The 22,658-nt window shown below is 39.5% G+C and overlaps 1 protein-coding gene across 2 annotated transcripts in view; it reads right to left on the bottom strand.

The window, feature by feature from the left end:
* Window positions 1-22,658, bottom strand: part of dgkh (diacylglycerol kinase, eta) — a 259,266-nt gene that overhangs the window by 164,678 nt on the left and 71,930 nt on the right. For both annotated transcript variants that reach the window (XM_062533724.1, XM_062533723.1), the window contains exons 4-6: window positions 10,208-10,288; window positions 1,386-1,490; window positions 375-507 (exon numbers count right to left, since the gene is read on the bottom strand). In XM_062533724.1, the coding sequence (XP_062389708.1) occupies window positions 375-507; window positions 1,386-1,490; window positions 10,208-10,288 (319 nt within the window). The remainder of the gene's footprint in view (window positions 1-374; window positions 508-1,385; window positions 1,491-10,207; window positions 10,289-22,658) is intronic.

Genomic DNA, 22,658 nt, shown 5'->3' with positions numbered 1-22,658 from the left:
ACAATCTGTAATTTCTACAGTTTTGTTTTCACATATGGTTTTGCTTTTGCTTTAATCTTTGTCTGTGAGAAGAGTGTGACAATAGAGCTTGATTAAGATGTAATACATTGAGTCAGTGACAGATTGTAGAGACTCCCTTCACTTCTCCTTTTAGGCAAACCATATTGAGCAGAATTGCTTGCGTTTGTAAAAGTTTGAAATCAACAATAATTTTACTAGGACGATCTAAACCACAATTCAATGACAACTACCTGCACACCTATGTATATAATTAAGCTAGTAAAGCCATTTTAAATTCTTTAGATTCCTTTACATACATTGAAAGGCTTGAAAAGAGCAGAATTCAGGCGAGGACATACTGTAGGAGCACCTACCCTCACATGAGAGGCCATGGGATGTGACTCCAGAGAGGCTATCCCTACAGACATTGCAGAAGGTGGGACGAGCATGGGAGCAGGCATACCAGTTGTGCATCCCTGAGAAATGTTCCACATTAAACTGTGCCGTCTAGACAAGAAAAAGTTGAAAGAAATTGGCAACACCAGGATAAGACTTTGGAGGCAAAAAAGAAGCACTTTTACAGTACCTATATTGCTTTCAAACACTGTCTGACAATACGCATCCCTCTTCCAACAAAGAGTCTGCTATAGTGACCTTGTTACTATCATTTCAACAACTGGTGTGTTTTTGGAGAAGAACATTATCATTCTATCAATCAATATCTGATCAACATCAGATCATCATATACAGTATGTCCTCACCGTTTTGGAACTAAAGCATTTTGGGGATGAGGGGTGTGGTATTGCAGAGGGTTTAGGTAGACAGCCTTATTTAATCATTTTTGCCCTCTCAGACAGATCAAAGCAATTACTATCAATAGAGTAACATCCCAACTCAGGATTGTCCCGGAAGCAGACCTTTTCATTATCAAGTATACAAACATGAAAAATAAAGAAGCAGTAAATCAGTACTAATAAATTAACAAACAATGATTTGCCAACACTTAAATAATGCAGTTGAAGAGCCATCCATATATTGCAGTAATTTAAAGTATCCTATATTATTTAAACACTCAATACTGCAGCTTTCATGCCTTGGGAAATGTAACTGATGAAAGTAAATGTGACATCACATACTGATATAACAGAATGTGCATTCTGTTGGTTCACTCTAAAATGTCACATCATTGAAGAGAAAAACACTAAAGGTCAACTAAAAAAAGATAACTTTAACCATGCCATTGAGATAACAATTTTTATTCATTATTATTTTAATTGCCGATCTGCGCTGGGTATCATGACCTCTTCCTCATAAACATGTCATTCAAAATCAGGCAACCAACTAAGGTATGCAGCAGACTAAAAAACGTAAACAATGCAGCTTACCTCATAATGGTCTCGGGACTGGACTGATTTCAAAGAACTGATCCAGTCCTCCATTTCCTTTCTGTTTTCAGCACATAGAATGAGCCTTCGAAATGGTGTGATAACCTAAAGCAGAAAAGAAGGGAAGACATCCACTGATCAGGATGGCTCACTCTGCTGCCTGCCTGCGGAATGTGAGGACTACAGACGATTCCCTTTATTTAAGGCACGAGCCAGACAAACCTCCCCTTTCTACTCCTCCCACTCACCCCCTCCCTCTTGCAGCCCTCTCTATCGCTGCTTTCCATTTCTGAGCCTGTTTGACAGAGATCTGGTCTGACAGGCTGAATGCTTATAAAAGCTGGTTTTCAATCAAAGACTCTGCACTGCAAAGCTCTTGAGAGACAATCCAGTCCTTTTAGTACATTATATATTTATTGCATTATCTTCGAATCCTTTTCCCACACCCTTCCACAAGCTTTGTGAGATACATACCCACCTGACAGTTCATAGTTGGTTCTCTAGACTGAAAAGCTACAAAGATAACCACCAGTACTGCAAGTAATAAGGAAAATAAAAACACCACATCGGGTTATATTATCCAGACATTTCTCCTTGCTCAGTTAGTTTGTTACTTGCTGACTGGAAACATGAAACAATTTTGTTTCAGAGCAAGATGACTGCTTACCACTACGCTTTCCAACTGAAGGTTTGATATAGAACAACAAACAACTGTTTGATGGCAGATTGAGCCATTAGTCCAGAGGATTTTGGAATTTTAGTCAACATTTCTGAATGATAACATTGGATGGTTTTGCTATCAAATCATAGGTATCCTGGGATGCTGAGTTCATTTCTGAAGTGAATGAAGAGTTTGGGGGTAACTTTCTGGCCTAAAATGTAACAAAAAAAAAAGATATTTCAAAATAAAAATGTCTTGTGTAGTTGCGTTGTTATTCATTTGCTAACTAAAATTGAGAATTTGGTTGTAGCCTCTCCAAGGTTGTACCATTTGAGGAAAATATCTAATTGCCATTTATTGAGATATATTTTTGAATGTCAATGAATTTATTGACTTAATTGACAATATAGAGCTTGACAGTCCCGCCCCTCCTCCGAGAGATCTGATTGTCCGGATGTAAATTTCTCATTCATTTCTCCCATTGACGTCTGGAAAAATCTGTGTGTAAAGAGCCATAAGCTAAACAGCTACGGCGTGACTCATACTTATATAACATCATTTTGAGCAAAAAAACTATCTGAAAAACGAAAAAAAGGCAAAGGTACAAGACTGTACATTTCTTAAATTCCGAGTTGAAGAACTCAAATCCCGTGATGCTTTGCAAACGTACACACATTTGTGACCTTCCATGGCGAAATCAGTCACACAGTCAATTTTCTAAATTACAGTTATTAAAGGTTGGGTATGGAATTCGCAAAACGGCCAGCAGATTTTGAAAATAGACAACCTCAAGTCCCTCCCTCCATGGACGCACATGCACGAGCGAGAATTCAGAGGCGCGAGAGCGAGCCAGGCTAAATGAAATGCCAGCCTGGCGTCTACAGCACTATGAGCTCTAGTCTCCATACAATAGCTCACATCAACTTCCCCAATTACATTCTTTATTCACCTCCAAAGGGTTGTAGGTAATAGTTCCACATATCAAACAAGGTAGATGCACGCGTCACGATACCAAATTATTGTTTCGATCCGGATACTAAGTCAAGAGTTGTGATTTCGATACTTTTTCGATACTTTTTAAAAAACAATTTTAGTGTATTTGGTGATTTAAATCATCAGTAACTTAATATTGAATATTGTGTGATCATTCACACCAGTGGCCATAAGATTCTGCTCGACCCTCCACACACACACAGAAAATGATAGTCATATGTTTCTATATCATATATTTTGGAATTCTTATAACTGTACATATTTTGTTGATAATGTTTAGTATTTTACAATCTGCATAATTAGTAGCTAAAAAAAAAATTGTCATTTGTATACTGATTTCAAGACTATTACACTTACTCATAGGCCTATTATATTGTGTGTAGGCCTAGGTCTAATTGAGTGTGCATTAGTGGTGTGTGTAATTGAGTGCCTGTCGCTTTAAGAAATACGTGAGGTGGCTTTCTATCTGACGGTTTTATGCGAGTGAAATAAAAGATGGATGACAGGATATGTGGATGCAATTAATTTTGCTTTCTGTGTCATTAGATAAAATACATGTTCAAAACACTAACAAGTTGAAGAAAATCTTTTAGGGATCATATAAGAGATGAGTGTCTTGCAATGCTCCTTTATGATTTTAGTGAGCACTATGATTTAGCTCTCTCCATTTATCCACACGTTCCAGCAAACAAAACAGTGGTATGTCTAAAGTTAACATGTAGGCTAGGGAATCAAGTTCATCCACACAAACTGATTTCTTTCAAGATTTTAAGAGAGTGAATTCTTAATTAATGATAGGCCTATGATTCGTGACATTGTCAACATAGTTCTCTGACCAGATTGAGATTGTCTCCCGCGGGTCTCTCCTTCTGTCGCAAACTTGGTTGTCTATGCAACGAATAGGGTTAGCCTACTGTACAGTGGTGCTTCTTTAAAAGGAACAAACTAGTCTCAGCCCAAAATCAGATTTTGTTTTGCGTGAGAAAATGGATGTATGGCGTGAGTGCATGTGTAAACAAGCAAAATCGTGTGTCACACGCCGAAAGCGTGAGAGTTGGCAGCTCTGCATATTGATGAGCATCTGGGATACGGCTGCTAAACGCTGTTTGAAGATCTTAGCAAGACGTATCAGATACGTCTGCCAGATGAGCAAACGTTCTCTAGAATACATCTTACAGCCGTCCAGCAGACCTTTCGAACACATCTTCAAGACGCCTTGCAGACGTTCTTGTGCTTACTGGGCAATGAGTGCATTTACCGTAAATATTGGAATAGAGCGGCGAAAACGAGAAGCCTCTAACTTCCTGCTGGAATTGAATTTCTCACCTCAAGAAACTCACGTTTTTAGACTAGAAAAGGTATGTTTTTCGGCGAAATGTATTCACGGCCGAACAGTGTAGACCTCCCACTGTTTCAAAACACACACAAAAAAAATATACGATTTTAGCATAACATAAATGGTCTTTTTTCTCAGAAACGCCTGTTGCGACAAGCGACTGGTTTTGCCGTGGAGAGTCACATTAACATTTGCAGCCTAGCGATAGTTTAACATGGTTCCATATTAATCTGAGAAAAGAAGATGATTACTTCCTACCGTTTCCATTGAGTAAATTCAACCTTCAAGATGAGAAAAACGTTGTTTTTCGGAAGACCACACATCGGTTCTGACAGCCCTGCAGCCATTTTAAGTTTTGAAGTTCCAGCGAGACGATAGGCGCGGGAAAAGTTGAGACAGTTTGTTTGGGATTGCCATGGCAACGGCGATCTCTACCAATCAAAGGCTCTGCTTTCACCAGTTTTACACGTTAGGGTGTTGGGTAGTGTATTACTCTCTCGTTAAATCGTGAATAATTTTTTGTTTTTCTCAAAACAAGGTTGATGCCCCATTAACTTTTGACATCTATATGAGCAGGTATTCACCGATTCGAGTAGCGATTTGTGTATGCCACCATCTTGCGGCGGCGCCATGTCTGCGGTGTGCGTTCTCTTATTTGTTGTATGCCGGTGACTGAGAGCAGTGACAGTATGAATAAAGTTACTTGGTTTTACGCGATCAGACAGTGGCCCCCCAGTTACTAACGAAGGTATCTTAAATTACTGATATTAATTCATGAATTACTATATTGAAATATTTGTAAACGGAAAGTAGTAGGAGATATTAACACTGCTGGCTACGTTGAACTCATGACTTGACCTTATAGCATGCTAACTAGCATTTAATCATGGACAGCCCACAGTGATTAAAAAGTAATGAAATGATTAATGTTGGAATTAAATACTTGTTTCAGCAATAAGTATGACATATTAAAATAGGATACAGCAAGAAAATAGACTGTCAACACACATCGCTGTGTTGACGTTCGTCGCAAGCTAACATTCCCATAGGAATAAATGGAAACACTGGAAAAAAAATAGCCTCCATAACAAGACCTCCCCAAATCCAGAAACAATGATTAAATTGAAATCGGACAACGTTGTTATCTTAGGTAGCTGTGGTGTAAATTATGTGACAAAATTCGAAGTCTAAATATACAAACTTTATGTTGAAAGTGTAACTGCGATTTCCATAGGAATACATTCTAATTCAAATCCTCGTTGCCTCACGCACACCCAGACAGGGCGACTGCTCTACTTCCGGTATTTCGCCGAATCAGTGTATAATCGCTTAGTCACACCGTAGCTGGTTTTAAGTCTACCATGGACGGTTACGATTTTATGGCTTATTCTCCAGTTGTCAATGGAGAAATTGTATTGGATTCTTACATTCGGACAAGGCTGTGGTATGGGCGGGACTGTCAAGCTCTATTCAAAATGTCTCAAATTAGCCATTTTCACGTGATGTCAGCAGCTGGGTATCAGTTCGTCCGGTAGCAGTAATATGCAGTCATAACATCATTTAACTTTACTCTCAAATCAAGGCAGCTACGAGAGCAATGATTGCAAACGATAACTGAACATAACGTTAGTCCTAACGTTAGGAGACCCCTGCTATACATAGCAGCAACTTCAGCTAGCTAACATGTTAGCACCGAAGATCAAGTTGGTTTGATATTGGATATTCTGATACCCAATGAAAGACCGTTCCTTATTTTGAATCTCTGTTGAATATCCAATATCAAACCAACTTGATCTTCGGTGAAGCTAGCTGAGGTTGCTGCTATATATTAAGGATTAGGCTACTGACTTTACTCTCAAATCAAGGCAGCTACGTGACGGCAATGATCGCCAACAATAACAAGGAAAATGAAGATAAATACATGTGAAATATTAATCTTACCTCAAGAACTGTAACCGTATCACCATAGCTTTTGCTTACGCCGGATGAACTGATACCCAGCAAAGCTTCAAAGCGGAAAGTGTCTGACGTTAGCATGAAAAGGGCGAATTGTGCAACTCCTGATTGGTGAGCATGCCTAGTGCATGAGAAGCACAGCACTCCAGGGATCAGTTCTCTGTTGTCATTGCTAAAGTATCTTTCGCTCAAACAACAACCTTTTAAAGGAATAGTTAGTTATTTTACACTTTAAGCCTGTTTTCTGTATAATTGCCTAGCATGAAAACGAGTGTTTGACACCGAAAGTTTGTGGAATTTGGCAGCTTTAGAATGGAGCTCTGTATGGCTTTAACATTGCTCGCTTTGTGCATGGACTATTCTGTCCTTAAAACACCCCTAAACGTTCGTTTTTAAAAATGTGCAGCTCACCGAGTGGTTACTGGTCTTCAACGATCTTCTATAGCAAGTTTAGCAGCGAAATACAGCTTCTGTCATCTTTTATCAGGGATTTTCGAAATCCCGGAAGTACTTTTTCAGATACCTCACAACCATGTGTGCCTAATTTAACACAACAGAATTTGAATTTCACTGCGAAACATTAAACAGGCTAAGAGGCTAACTGAAAAGAAAAGCACCATGCCAATCTCTAGGTATGGCGAAGGGTATGTGATTATGTGGGACTATTTTAATTCCAAAAAACAAGGGAACTTTATCAGGATGCATAGTATACTGGATCCATGAAACAGCGGGCCTTTAAAAAAAAAAAAAAATCTGCCTGCCTCTACGGGAATTTAACATAGGGGTATCAATACCCATCACCCCTGTATTTTAAAGAAGAACATTTACTTATTTATGAAGCATTATTCATTCACAAAGACAATTGGTGTCCTTAATGGTTGGATATTTCCTAATTTTTTACTTAAGGCATTAAGATCAATTTCCAAAAGATGATTTTATATTCCTCTTTTTAGACAACTTTAGCATATGTGCCAACACTTTTGACCATTACTGTACAGACTGTATACAGTACATACTAACTTTATATTGTAGCAGATAATGCAAGTAGTCTTTATTAGGGTGCATCCTCATTTTTACCCCTTTGTCCTCACTTTTAAACAAAAGTAGTCCTCCTTCATTTTTATGGAGAAGCATCGATATAGAGTATCAATAAGAACTGATATCGACACACAGTATCGGCGTCAATAACGGTATTGATAAAATCCTAACGTTATCCATTCCTACTGCTGTACTATGATGAATTCAGAGAGGCACTTGAGCAGGAAGTAGTGCTGTGCGATATGGACAAAAAGTTATATCCCGATATAGGCAATTCTATACCACGATAACGATATATATCCCAATATAGAATTTCTACTTAAAATTATATATTTACATCCACACATGAATGCAATTTTTTCTTATAATTTCTGAACATTTTTTTTTTTAACAGTTGTGGTTGTGTACAGTAGGTGTAATTAAGTGCCTGTCGCTTTAAGAAATACGTGAATGAAAATAATGACGTTAAACCCAATAGTAAGCCTAAATGATCTAAATGCCATAGCCTAGATTGGTTAGCAACACACATTTGAGAGATGCAAGTGAGCAAATCAACTTGATATTAGCCTATACTTGTGTGTTACAATAGCATCACTTAAACTAGCAGCAATGTCTCGCTGTTAATGGCACTGCTGCGCATACCAGTGTGTGTGAGGGGGGGAAAGACGCACAGCCACAGGCTAGCTTTTAGGGGAGACCTGCCTTGCGCGCACCGCTTCTTCAGAAGAACACAGTCATTCTTAAACGTATTGTAAAGTAGGCTAACATTAGGTGTTGTTGTGACATTTTTAATTTCAGGGTATTGCAATACTTTTGTTGTATCGGTGCACCGTACCACACTAGTCTTTATGCCAACGTCAAAAAAGTTTAATTTGTTTACTATTAGCTGCCTGCGTTCATTTGCCTGGCCACCCATCCCGAGTCAGTAAATTAAATTTACGTTGCCCGCTGCGAGAAGCGGCAACGCACCTGCAGTTAAATTGTCTGAGCAGTCACAGCCACACACGTTAAAATTACGATATAAACGGTAGAGGACTGTATCGTACGATAGACATTTTTCTGTCGTACAACGATATATACCGTAGTATCGCACAGCACTAGCAGGAAGGTGTGAGATAGTGTCAAAGGCTGATGAGAAAGGACTGAAACTCCATACAGATGTCAGCATTTCATAAACAGTGAATTGGGATTGGGTAGGACTTAGTGTCAGTGATGGGACTGGCCTCGCAATTATGCAATCTTCAGATGGAAACAGGGGGCCCTGAGGGAATAGGAGTTTCCCCTAATTTCCCAACTATATCAAGGTTTATCCAACAATTGGGTTCGATGGAAATATTTATTTGTTTCTGATTGTCCGAGAGACGTTCCATGAGTTAAAATATCCCTGGACATTTCAACTCAGATTTTGTACAGCTAATAATAAAATCACTCCGCGATACAATGTGAAGTTGTGCAGTTTAAACGAACTGTCACATTGTATCCAAGCTGCAATACAATGCTCAGAGCATACAGTAGCATATGACGGAAGTGGATTTTATCTAGTTGGATGGCATGTAAGATGTTTCAAAGCTAAAACCATGTCCTAACCAGACGCGATGACTGCAAGCGACGTGAGCAGCGCGACACCCGTTTTCTTTTTGTTTTTTTTTGTCACACACTTTGCTTATTTTGAAAATTAAATATGAGACAATAGAAGGGCAGTCGCTCGCTCAGATCCTGTTAGGACATGGGATATGCTTGCTTGACAATGGGACAGATAGAACTAACGACTGGCCTTTGGCCATAGCAACCATCCATTTAGAACTAGCAACGGCAGTTGTTGCCTGTGGCAACTAGATCTAGTAACGGCAGTTGTTGCCTGTGACAACTAGATCTAGTAACGGCAGTTGTTGCCTGCGCTACGGCCGACAACCCAACTGGTCGACAACCCCGACAACCCATGGGAATATCCATTACCAACCCCACTCTCACTCGTGCTATATTGCTTAATTATACATTGATTTTGCACATTTCTTCAGTTATGAGGTTAATATATGGGGGTTAATAATATGGTATGCTTTTTTTTTTACTTGCATGAAACACTGTCCTGCCGTTTATACACAATGCAGCTAATACACAGGAAATGACTGTAACCTCTTTGCATTCTTTTCCCTGTCTTTATTATAGCTATGTCTGGGGAATATGTAGTAATTTCAAGAAGACATGCCCACATGCATGCTTTGTAGGCTTTGTAGGCTTTCTTTAGCTCTGCTGACAACTGGTTTAATTGTGGTCACACAAATTAGGTTCATGCATGCAAGCACACACAGTTGTCTAAAAGATATCACATCCTGACAAAGTGAAAATCAGCTCAAGCCATTGAATGAGATTAATGGCAATGCATGCTACTGTAGAAGTTACATTCTTTTCATGTGCCTCTATCAAATAATTGTGCACCGATTACAGGACACCTGTGACATGATAGCAGCCAGGTGTCAAATGTAAGATTAATCACATAGTTGTTTGACATTTATACCAATCCTTTTCCTAGCAAATCCTATTCCTGGCAAAGTGCAACATCTACATTTTAAGCTTATTTTGTAACAAGGCAAAATCTGTTTTGGAATTGAATACCATTACTAAGATGCCTGGCAACACTGGTTGTTCTGTTCAGTGCTCCTACACATCACACAATAGCTTTAGTTCATGCACAAGACACTTCATGCATTTAATGACTTTGCATGTCATTTAAATTAGGGCTCTCTGAGTATTTTGCTGAGGTCTGTACTATGTGAAACATAGGGCTGCATGTGAAGGGCACAAGCTATGTGGATATAATGAATCAAAATTGTTCCCTACCGTGAAACTGTTGTTAACATTCTTTGTACTTGATTCAGCAACACTGGCATCGGAGAGATCCACTTCATCAAAAATGAGAGACTGTGAAAAGAAGAGGGAAAATGTAGTCAATAATGGCTATTCCAGCTGTAATGCTGTTTAAATTCAATTTGCTTTTTAATTACATTTCACCTTTAACTTTCAGGGGGGGAAATCCATAAGGTACAGCCATTTACAAGCCAAGGCAAATAGTATTAAACTGCAATTATACAATGACTTTATCTCTTGTATATCTATGAACTCAACTACAAATGAACACATGCATGTTTATGAATTTTAGGTCTTCTACTGCTGAGTAATGTCATGCTGAAAATGATTCAAAGTGTGTCAGAAGCAGCATGAAGTGGGGATTCAAAGTCAGAGCTCTAAAGGGCATTTACTCCACCTCCTACTTCCAAGAGGGTGCTTTAACTTTTAACTTTTAATATATTAGATACGCCATTGAGAATGAGAAGTATTATACTACACCCCACACTACACATGAGCATACTATAGTAGGTCTATTCTAAATCAAATGTGTCTTTGGATTATATGGGCTGTTTTGTTTAATACTCTATATCTATTTTGGTTAGTGACCATTGATAACTTTACTTTAAACTCTGATCTTAATGATGTTCTTCTGATTATGATTACAGCATGTACTGTATACAGTGTAATGACCATCCTCTAGATCTGTAACAATCTTGCTATTCTAAATCTGTAACTCTCTCTCTCTCTCTCTTTCTCAGCAACAAGTATAGGGCAAAAGACAGGTGATGTGAATAAGATGATGCACGAATAATGAACAGGAAGAACAGCATAAATAAAATCCATTGGTTACTTTGCTATTGTCAGAGTAACTTAGTCATGGATAGGCTAGATAGGCTGGGAGGCTCAATTTGAAATTGGTTGCAGTCAACCAAATGCAATCAGTCCTCAGCCATCCTTCAGGTGGCCAACAATAGTAGAGGTACATGGACCTGTTATCTAAAGAAGCTTTACAACCCAGATGAAATGATGAGACATTACACAATCCTACTGCTCTTTTCTGATGCAGCTCTTGCCCACCACTCCACCCAAGAAACAATCAGGGGTGCGTTTCTAGAAAGGGCAGTTGGCTAACCTCCGTTGCAATCTTTGTAGTTAGAACCATCATTCTTGGATTTGGTGTTTCTAGAAAGGAACTCTCGAACTCTCAATCGCAAACATGGTCAGAAAGTTCGGTGGTTGGAACTACAGCCCCTGAGCAGTCACACTTGTGCCGTTCCTTGGTAGTTGCAGTTGGTGATGTCGTCAGTTTTAAAGGATAAGATCCTAAATTGACCTTTATTTGTTTTAGACTACTGTTATGGTATTCACAGACTATTAAAAGTAGTAAACTGACAAATGGTGTAGTGGTTAGAGCAAGGGACTTCTTAGCGAAAAATGACGGATGTGATCCTGAGGTTATCCCGAGACTATATTGCCCTCTTGCTTCTGACTACACGCAGTTGATCTAATGTGCTACGAGGAAATACCAAGCAAATCTGTGCAACTTTATTTGAAATCATTATTTTTTTAACTAATGGCATATTCCTAATGGTCTCTCGATGTATACATTTATTATACGGCCCTTCACAATGCAAGCAGAACACTCCATTCACTTGAATGGGATTTCCCAACGTTCTACCGGTCATTAAATCTGTTTATCTCCCTCAACAATGGAATTCTCTTCTCTGATTGGCTGATGGGGTGGCCATTAACTTCGTATAACCTGCTACCTTTGAAGTAGTTCCCGTAGCACACTTGAATATTAATTCGCCAAACTCGTGGCGAAGTTTAAATGAACTGTCACGTTGCATCCAAGCTGAAATACAGACGTGCAGAACCATAGAAACATTGTAGCATATGACGGAGGTGGATTGTAGCTAGTTGGGTGCCATGTAGGCTATAAAAGTAGCGATCTTTCAAAGTTAAAGTTAATCAGAATCCTGGGAAATGCCCGCTTGACAACGGCAGAGATAGAACTAACGACTGGCTTTTGGCCGTAGCAACCAGCCATTTAGAACTAACGACTGGCTTTTGGCCATAGCAACCATCCATTTAGAACTAGTAACGGCAGTTTTGTCCTGCAAGTAGAAAGTTGATATGTGGCGGAAAGTAGTCCCACAGTCAAGACAGTTTTAGCGATGTTAACGGACGCAACGGTGGAATAAAACTATGTTCTAAATATACAGGTTATGAATACAAACGGGAGATAAGCGGGATAACGGCCTTCGAGGTCGACCGGTTCGATGGAAATAATGGCATGGCGGAGGTAACTCCGTCTCCGTGCTTCGCACGTCGCCGGAGTTCTAGACCTCCACCTAGCCATTATTTCCATCGAACCGGTCACCTCGTCGGCCGTTATCCCTTACTTATCTCCCTCAACAATGGAATTCTCTTCTCTGATTGGCTGCTGGGGTGGCCATTAACTTCGTATAACCTGCTACCTTTGAAGTAGTTCCCGTATCACACTTGAATATTAATTCGCCAAACTCGTTGCGAAGTTTAAATGAACTGTCAAGTTGCATCCAAGCTGAAATACAGACGTGCAGAACCATAGTAACATTGTAGCATATGACAGAGGTGGATTGTAGCTAGTTGGATGCCATGTAGGCTATAAAAATAGCGATCTTTCAAAGTTAAAGTTAATCAGAATCCTGGGATATGCCCGCTTGACAACGGGAGAGATAGAACTAACGACTGGCTTTTGGCCGTAGCAACCAGCCATTTAGAACTAACGACTGGCCTTTGGCCATAGCAACCATCCATTTTAGAACTAGTAACGGCAGTTTTGTCCTGAAAGTAGAAAGTTGATGTGTGGCGGAAAGTAGTCCCACAGTCAAGACAGTTTTAGCGATGTTAACGGACGCAACGGTGGAATAGAACTATGTTCTAAATATACAGGTTATGAATACAAACGGGAGATAAGCGGGATAACGGCCTTCGAGGTCGACCGGTTCGATGGAAATAATGGCACGGCGGAGGTAACTCCGTCTCCGTGCTTCGCACGTCGCCGGAGTTCTAGACCTCCACCTAGCCATTATTTCCATCGAACCGGTCACCTCGTCGGCCGTTATCCCTTACTTATACCACTGCTTGGTCAAATTTCCTATTGTGATGCGCTATTTGGAACGTGCATTATTTTTCTATATACCGCACGGCTATGAAGTAGTTCCCTTCTTTTGGGCTTATTACACTTGAATATTAATTCGCCAATGTGAATGTAACGGTAAAAACAGCAATGTTGTATCTAAGACGGCGGCAATATAAACGAAAATGATAGTAGCAGTGGTATAAGCGGGATAATCAACTCCGCGCCCTGTGCGTTTATAGGAAAATAATGCACTTATCGAAGTGTAAAGTCCCCTCCGCCTGCGGCGTCGGGTCCTTATTACCACTTCGAACGTGCATTATTTTCCTATAAACGCACGGCGCGTCGTTGATTATCCCTTACATAATCACCGCTCCGAAGGTATAATGACCGCTGCCAATGGCAACGGGTTCACTCCGCTAGTTGTAGCGCAAGCCACGAAATGGTAGCCAAGTCATTGCTAAAGACACATTGAGTTAAGTTTATTTTCTCCTTTTGGCAAGTAGCCGTATAATAAGCGCTTACATACATAAACATTTAGGGTCAAATTAAGCCTATTGTTGCCTATTGTTGTGTCTCTACTCTTAGCATACACAAAAGTGACATGTCAGGAGGGGTGGGCTGCTAACACTGGTCACACGTGCAAAGCCACCACATTATCCTTGATCCACCAGACAAACAGATAATGAGAGCGATAACTTTACATTTCTGTAGGTTTGCATTTTTGACATTTGATTTTTTATTAAATTGACATAAATAATGACAAATATTGGTCGGCTTAAGTAAACTGTTTTATTTGTTCACAATAGGTTTACGTTTTGCTGATGACAATGGCAATACCAGCATCAATCACTTTTGGTGTTAAAAAGAAAAATGTCAAGACAGCCATAGGCTATTAGCTACACGTTGCAACCGTTTCCACCAATGATATGTATCCTTGCATCATCAACAACGTTATTGGAACTATGGTGTTTGAACGCCAGAAGTGGCGAATTGCAACACAGGTACACTGCTTTCTAGAAACAGGAGTTACAATGTAGTTGTTTGAGCAAAAGTTGCGTCCACGGTGGTTTAGCAACAACGCAGCTAACGCTTATAGAAACGGACCCCAGGACAGTAGACAGCCAGAAAGAGAGGCAGATGAGAAAAATGCAGACTGTTATTATTCATGGGATTGAGAGGCATGTGGGGTGGGAGGTGAGTGGTTCATGGCAACAGTCGAGGCCACTGCTTGCTGACCCGAAGCGTCACCAAACCTTCCTCCGATCCACTGGCACCCAGAGTAGGGGTAGTATGGTGGGCACCTGCCCAGCAGACAGAGAGCATTCTCCAGCAAAGGCGGCTCCGAGATACCCGGTGCTGCCAACGGGCCAGCACTCCACCCGCCTGAGACAGTCACACACATACAGCAGCAGTCAAATGCAGCAGTATTTTGAGGGTTCAATGTCTTCTGAATATGAATCCACTGTATAACATTGAAATAAGGCAAGACACAATAGGTGAACAGGGTAACATTTTTAACTTATAGCTAATACCATGGAACTTTCCTAGTTTACTTAAACTAACAACACTTACACTTACATTAAACAAGTAACTTTTGTATTGCAACAGTATACTGACATATCATGTTTATACTGTATATGAAAATAAGTCTTTATGCATGCTAGCCTGGGTGCCAGTTGAACTTAGCCCTTGCCACAACATTTGAGGTCGGGAAGTTAGGTCTGGCATTGCTCCGTTGCGGCGCTACTGTCCTCGAACCAGAGCTGTTCTGACCAATCAAACTGTCAAAAACGGCAGGCATTATACGATGATGGGCATATGATCAACAGTAACGTAATCATCCATGTCACCAAAGAGTGCTTGGGTTGAATTTGTATACAACAAAGATGCTGCTCTGATTGATCGTGCACATGTAAGGCTTACATGAATATCTTCGCTTCAGATCATTGAATCTGAAGCGAAGCTGTAGCTGTATTGAATGTGTGTGTGTGTGTGTGTGTGTGTGTGTTTGTCTGTGTACAGTATATGCCGATGTAAGTTAAACTTAACTAGTAAAGAATGTTACTGTGTTCTGGTTATTACATCGCCCACCTGATTCAATCTTAAACAACTTCCTAGGTAAACTGGATGACCTCTTACATAAATTAAATAAGTCCAACAAAGACTGCATCATTCTTGGCGACTTCAATGTTGACATATCCAAGAATGATGCCGCAAAGAACGATTTCATAATAATAATACTCTACATTCTTCATCCTTTTTCCCTACTATCAACACATATACTAGAGTCACACAGACCTCTAGCTCCATCATTGATAATTTTATCACTAATATTCGAAACACTAAACTAGTAACAGGTGTAATACGGTCAGATATTAGTGACCACTTTCCAATAGCCTTATACTATGGACCAGACAAAGAATATTCTGTTCCACATCCCCAAAGAAGGAAAAGGCAGATCATCAATGAGGCAACACTACAGCTGCTAAAGGAAAATTTGGTCACTAATATAAGCCATGGGAGACCATTTACAAATGTAATACTCCCGACTTTGCCTATGATAGTCTGATTAAATTTATCAATGACGCTGTCAAGGTCTCCATCCCTGAGAAATTGGCTAGATGCCACACCTCTGCTAAAAGTCCCTGGCTAACAAAAGGAATTGCAAAATCCATCAAACATAAGAATAACCTTTATAAGTCCTATCTCAAAAACCTTAGTACTGCTAAGAAAAATAAATACTCTATATATAGAAATAAGCTAACACACATAATTAGAAAGAGCAAGAGTAACCACTACTCCGAACTTCTCAATTCATCACAGAATGATTGTAAGAGGATGTGGAAAGTTTTAAATGGAGTCTTAAATAAGGGTCATAAACCCACTGTCCTTCCAGATTCTGACGTTGAAAAAGACCTTCCTACAAACTTTAACAACTATTTTGTCTCCATTGGAAAGAACCTTGCTGCTAACATCAGACAACCTCAGGGGGCGTCTTTTCAACAGTATCTAACTGGCAACTACCCTCACTCCATTTTCTTGAAGCCAACAGATAGCATTGAGCTATCTAAGATCATTATGGACCTCAAGAGTACTAATACAGCTGGCATTGACGGAATTAGTGGTAAAATGTTGAAAGAAATTGCTGATGTGATCTTGGAGCCGCTTGCTCATTGCATTAATCTCTCTCTCTCAACAGGGATAGTGCCAAAAATGGCAAAAATTGCAAGGGTCATACCCATTTTTAAATCTGGTGAGAAAAATATCATGAGCAACTACCGCCCAATATCACTATTACCAAATCTCTCTAAAGTGTTTGAAAAAGTTGTATATATCAGATTGAACAGCTATCTGGAAAAATTTCACATTTTAGCACCATCACAGTTTGGCTTCAGGAAAAAGAGTACCACATGCATGGCTATACTTGACCTTCTGGAAAAAATCAACGACTGTATCGATGAAGGCAAGCTTGGCATTGGTGTTTTTCTTGATCTATCAAAGGCTTTTGACACGATTGATTTTAAGATACTCTTGAGTAAACTACATCACTATGGAATCAGAGGGGTTGCCCTTGACTGGCTCGAAAGCTATCTATATGAAAGACAACAGTACGTTTCTATAGACAACTGCTTCTCACCTTGCAAGCCTATTCACTATGGAGTCCCCCAGGGGTCAATCCTGGGGCCACTATTTATTTTGTACATAAATGATTTTGTTAACTCTTCCACCATTTTTCACAGTGTGATCTTCGCTGACGATACAAATCTGTTAACCTCACATAGAAACCTACTCACTCTTCAAGATACTGTAAACTCAGAGCTAGTCAGTGTTAACACTTGGTTTAAATGTAATAAATTATCACTTAATGTAAGTAAAACCAATTATATATTATTTTGCTCAAATAGAAAGAAAATTAACACCGAGCTATTACACATTAATATTGATGGTCAGGAGATAATGAGAGTTAACTCCACTAAATTCTTGGGAGTTTATATTGATGCATTTGTAAACTTCAAATGCCATATTGACCAACTGACTAAAAAGTTGTCTAAATACGTTGGTCTATTCTACAAACTCAGACATTCTCTTCCATTTTCTGCTTTGCTTACTATATATAAAACTCTCTTTGAACCTCATTTGAGCTATTGTAACATTATTTGGTCCAACACTTTTCCTAGCTATCTACAAAAACTTGAGAGCCTACAAAAGAAAGTCATTCGCGCTATGTCATGGTCTGCTGCAAATACTCCCACCCGACCACTCTTCCATCACTATGGTTTACTGAGACTTCCTGAATTTAATGTTTTTCATAATGCATGCGTCATGTTTGAAGTTGTTAAGGGTCTAAACCCTAGACTGTCTGCTCTGCTCCCTATCTGCCGCCCCCAGCATCAACACCATACCAGGAACAAACACCTTATAACAGGTAAACAACGCCGTCTTCACAGTACTGGTATGAGTGTTGCCTGCAGGGGGCCACAGATCTGGAACAATCTCAATGCTGACCTAAGGATGCTCCACTCCTTCTCCGTCTTTAAAAGAAATCTAAAAAGATATCTCCTGTCCAACTATCTATAACCATATCCCTGCTAATTGGATGAAATTGGGATGACTGTTTGAGAGCTTGAATGTTGGATGTATGTATGTTAGTATTGTCTACATGTATGACCATGTTTGTGCTTCTTTGTATGTAATTGTATGTCCTGGCCTGTCAGCTCATGCGATGCTTAAATTCTTACACAGCACCACATTACATATTGGACATTTTTCATTTTTCATCATGAACTTTGGGCCCCCTGCTCAAAAGCTTTAAATAGCTTATTATGGGGGACCCATTCCTACATAGCTAAAGAACATTGCTGAACACAAAGTGTAATTGTATCTTTTGACTATGTATGAATAAATAAATAACTAACTAACATGACATTCCAACCAAGCATTTTTGTGAAGATGAGAACTTGGGTCTGACATAGTCAGTCTCCAATTAAATCTCATAAATGACTTCATGTTGCACTGCACAAAATATACACCATACAGTTTTGCTTGACAATCCATTTTGCGCTGTCAACCCATGAGTTGATATGATGTGAATTATCAGCCTCTATTTCTGGTGTAACAAGTCTAACATGTTTGTTTATTTGTTTGCTTTTAACACAAATGCATCAGCATGACCATGATGGATACAACGTTTTCTCATTAGAACATTCCACCACACATACCCTTTACCTTACCATAAACCCATATCTAAACACATTTAACACCCACAACACTTTTAACTGCTGTTGCATTAATGTTTTTGCTTTTCTCCAGTGGCTAAAAAAGCAAAAGGCACCAGTAGTGGTACTTTCACTTTAGTGGAATGGGGTTTAACTTCCTGCAGCGTCCTTGCTCATAGCCACCACTTATAAACACAAAACAGTTATAAATCCCTCTACACATTACAATAAAACCTAATATCCCTAACTCCCATTATCAATAACTACTGTATTCCCATTTAATATGTATGAACTGCAAGAAACTGACTGTGTTGACCCCTTCTTATACCTGTGTGCTAATAAATTTGTCTGAATGTTGTATAACTGTGTTTTTGCGTTTCATCTAATATTTGTGTGACTATGTGTTTCATTGTAAAGTACACTTTCTATGTTAACATGTACCCTTGGCACACACACATTGCGAATAAGTTGCAGGATTGTGGTGCCTTCTCTCATCCTCAAGTTGGGTTATCATCTGTTGGCCTCCTTACCAACATTGCACAACATGCACATTGTTCAAACTTTCAAAATTACAGTTATTATGTTTTCACGAAAGAGCATAATCAACCTTCAAAACGATACCTATATCTAATGAATTGAACGTCATATTACTGAAATATAAACATTCAAAAGGAGTTGAGTTCATCCTGTCATGCCAAGAGAGAAACGGAGAAATCTGCCTCTGAAGTTGACTGTCGGCTCAACACTCAAGAACGATTTGTACGGTCGCAGCTACTTCAAGATTTACGGTACTTACTTGTATTTACAACGGCACAGCACGCGGATAGCGTGGTGGTCGCCATTGAGTAGGGATGCAAAAACGAGACGCCTCTAACATTCTGCTGGAGTTAAATTTCTTACCTCAAGAAACTCACGTTTTTAGACTAGAAAAGGTAAGTTTTTCAGCGAAATGTATTCACGGCCGTACAGTGTAGACCTCCCACTGTTTTTTTAAAAAGAAAATCCAGGATTTTAGCACAAGTAACATAAATGGTCATTTTTCTCGGAAACGCCTGTTGCGACAAGCGACTGGTTTTGCCGTGGAGAGTCACATATATAACCCGAATAAAATCATTTACATTGTACACATGACCTTTTCTTTACCTTTTACTTTGCATTACACTGTCATTCTTGACTCATTTCAATTCTGGCCATTCATTTTTATGAGGTTCCCTCAGAAAGGGAGAGAGAATGGGTCTGAGATACAGAGAGGCATGCACTTGTGAGTGAGGGATTCAAAAAGAGGCAAAAGCTGCCCATAGCGATGAAAATAGAAAGGGTCAGACAAAAAAACTTAAAGACCAATGTGCAGGTTGAAATCATAACTAGATTAATACATGATCTTGTCTAAAGAGGTCTTATAAAATACATATGTAAAAATAACTATGTTACACAAATTCTAAGACAGGAATTTTGACGAAAATAGGCATTTTTTTCCCGCTAGCAATAAGTCATATGACGCATGGCGAGGGACATAAGAGCGCACGCCCAGTTCTGTCATTGTGGCTGTAGATGTAGTTTGACAGCAGTGGGCCATCATAGACATGATCATCTATGTCGGTTTCATTGTCCACATCCATAGCTAATTGAGTTCGAACTTCACCGGACTCAGTCGTCACTTCCGGTCAAGGCTATTATGTGTAAGTTATTTGATCACAACGTTATCTATAAATATCGTTGTTATATATTTCCCCGGTTCTGAAATTCTAGTTGTTTGGTCATTAGTATACACTATGCTGTATCGGGGTATCCAACCTGCACATTGGTCTTTAAATAACTCACTTTCTGTTAACATGGGTAAAGTCAAAATTGCAGCATAGGTTGATATCAGGGGGGTGGGGGTGGGGGTGGGGGGGGGGGGGTGCTGTGGCGCAACAGGCTACAGTGCTCATGCCATATACAGTGCCCTCTAAAAGTATTAGAACGCATGCTTAAAGTTAAATATAAAATCATCTTTTGGAAATGTATCTTAATGCCTTAAATGAAACAATGAGTAACTATTCAACCTTTAAGGACATTTATTTTCTTTGTGAATGAATAATGTATTGTAAATAAATAAATGTTTTCCTTAAAATACAGGGGGTCATAAGTATTGGAACGCCCATGTTAAATTCCCATAGGGGATTTTTATTTTTATTTTTAAAGGCCAGTTATTTCATGGATCCAGGACAGTATGCACCCTGATAAAGTCCCCTTGGCCTTTGGAATTCAAATAACCCATGTCAACATTATACCCTTAACATACTAAGAGTAAAGCATGCTTTAATGTCAGTTATTAGCTGTTAGCCAATTAGCTGATTTAATTCTCATTGAGCTCAATGCAATTCAAACTAATTAGCCAACAGCTAATAACTGACATTAAAGCATGCTTTACTCTTAGTATGTTAAGGGTATAATGTTGACATGGGTTATTTGAATTAATATCTCGTCGCAGAAAGACACGTGGGGTAGCTACCACGGTAACCAGAAGAATCTCACGAAAATTACCATATATGGTATATGAAGGTATCTAGAACGGTGACAGAGCTACAAGCTATTTTACTTCCTGATTTCAATTCGCAGTCAGATGATTTGTTTCAAACTTGTTGCTTTTGTATGAGTTGGATTATACATCTACCAAACATACTATGAATAAAACAACGTAGATATTCCATTACTATGGGTTCTTACGGACATGTGAAGACCCAGCATGCTATTTTCTGCAGGCTGTACATTATATGTCCCAGTTCTTTTGTCCAATCAGCGACGATTCATGTGGCCCGAAGGTACCTACCTCTTCCGTTGTGTTGTCTCTTTTTGTGTTGTGTTGTGTGATTTGCCGTTGTGCTGTGCACTTTGCCGTTGTGTTGTGCACTTCGGGGCCGTGTTTTCTCTTATTGTGTTGTCTTATTTGTGTTGTGTTGTGTGATTTGCTGTTGTGTTGTGCACTTCGGGGCCGTGTTTTCTCTTTTTGTGTTGTGTTGTCTCTTTTTGTGTTGTGTGATTTGCCGTTGTGTTGTGCACTTTGGGGCCGTGTCTTTTCTTATTGTGTTGTGTTGTCTTATTTGTGTTGTGTTGTGTGATTTGCTACCGTACTGTTTTAATATAAATTGTGACACTCTTACTCTGTGGACAACTTAAAATATACCCGACGTAGCTGGCTTAACTTTAAAAATCATATTTTACCCTTTAGCACTGTCTAAGCAAGTTTTTGTTTCTTTTATAAGACACCTAGGTTCAAACCTTGAGAGCCAGTCTCCTCGCCCAACATCAGTGTGTGACCTCACAAATGCGCTTCTTGAAGAATGCTCAAAAAATCCCATTAACACACTCCTAAACTTTATGGGAAGCCTTCCCAGAAGAGTTGAAGCTGTTATAGCTGCAAAGGGTGGACCGACGTCATATTAAACCCTATGGATTAAGAATCGGCGACCAGGGTTCGAATCCCACTTCGTCATCCTTTCCGGATCCCATCAATAAAACGCATAAATCGCTTCAAAAAATATTAAAAGATGAAAGATGTTTTCAGTTTTGCGATTTTTTTTTATATTTACAATGTCTGTTGAAAAGAGTTATATTTTTTTTAACTTCTATGTGAATTTGTGGTTTTCACATTCATTTTCACATTTACATAATTAGTGTCAGGCTCACAGTCAGACCAAGTGTCTGTCGAGAGAGAGGGGAGGGGCAGTCGTTAGTGAACTGGTTAGACGAGTGTGGGGGAGGGGGAATGATCGTACAAGACAATTGCTCTTCATGAAGCTGTTACAATGGATAGTGTGTTATGTACTGTAGGCCTAAATTGCTGCGCCGACATCGGCCGTCTGTAGGCCTATACCATCTTTAAGCGTCTTTGTGCGTCTCCGAATCCGATGGAGACTGAAAGTTGGTACAAAAATAAATGGTATGAAGTGGTACAAAAGTAAATGCTTCAACACAAAGGCTATGCCACTGCTCCGGGTGAAAGAATATAGTGAAAGCCTATAGTCTAAGGCAGCGATTCCCAAACTTTTTATTTTAACGCACCAACTTCAACATCTTCATCTAGGCATTAAGCCACACGCTAAAAAGGCAACACGGT

The sequence above is a fragment of the Sardina pilchardus genome, chromosome 4, assembly GCF_963854185.1.
Source record: "Sardina pilchardus chromosome 4, fSarPil1.1, whole genome shotgun sequence".
Lineage (NCBI taxonomy): Eukaryota > Metazoa > Chordata > Actinopteri > Clupeiformes > Clupeidae > Sardina > Sardina pilchardus.
This window is presented reverse-complemented; position numbering and strand designations above follow the sequence as displayed.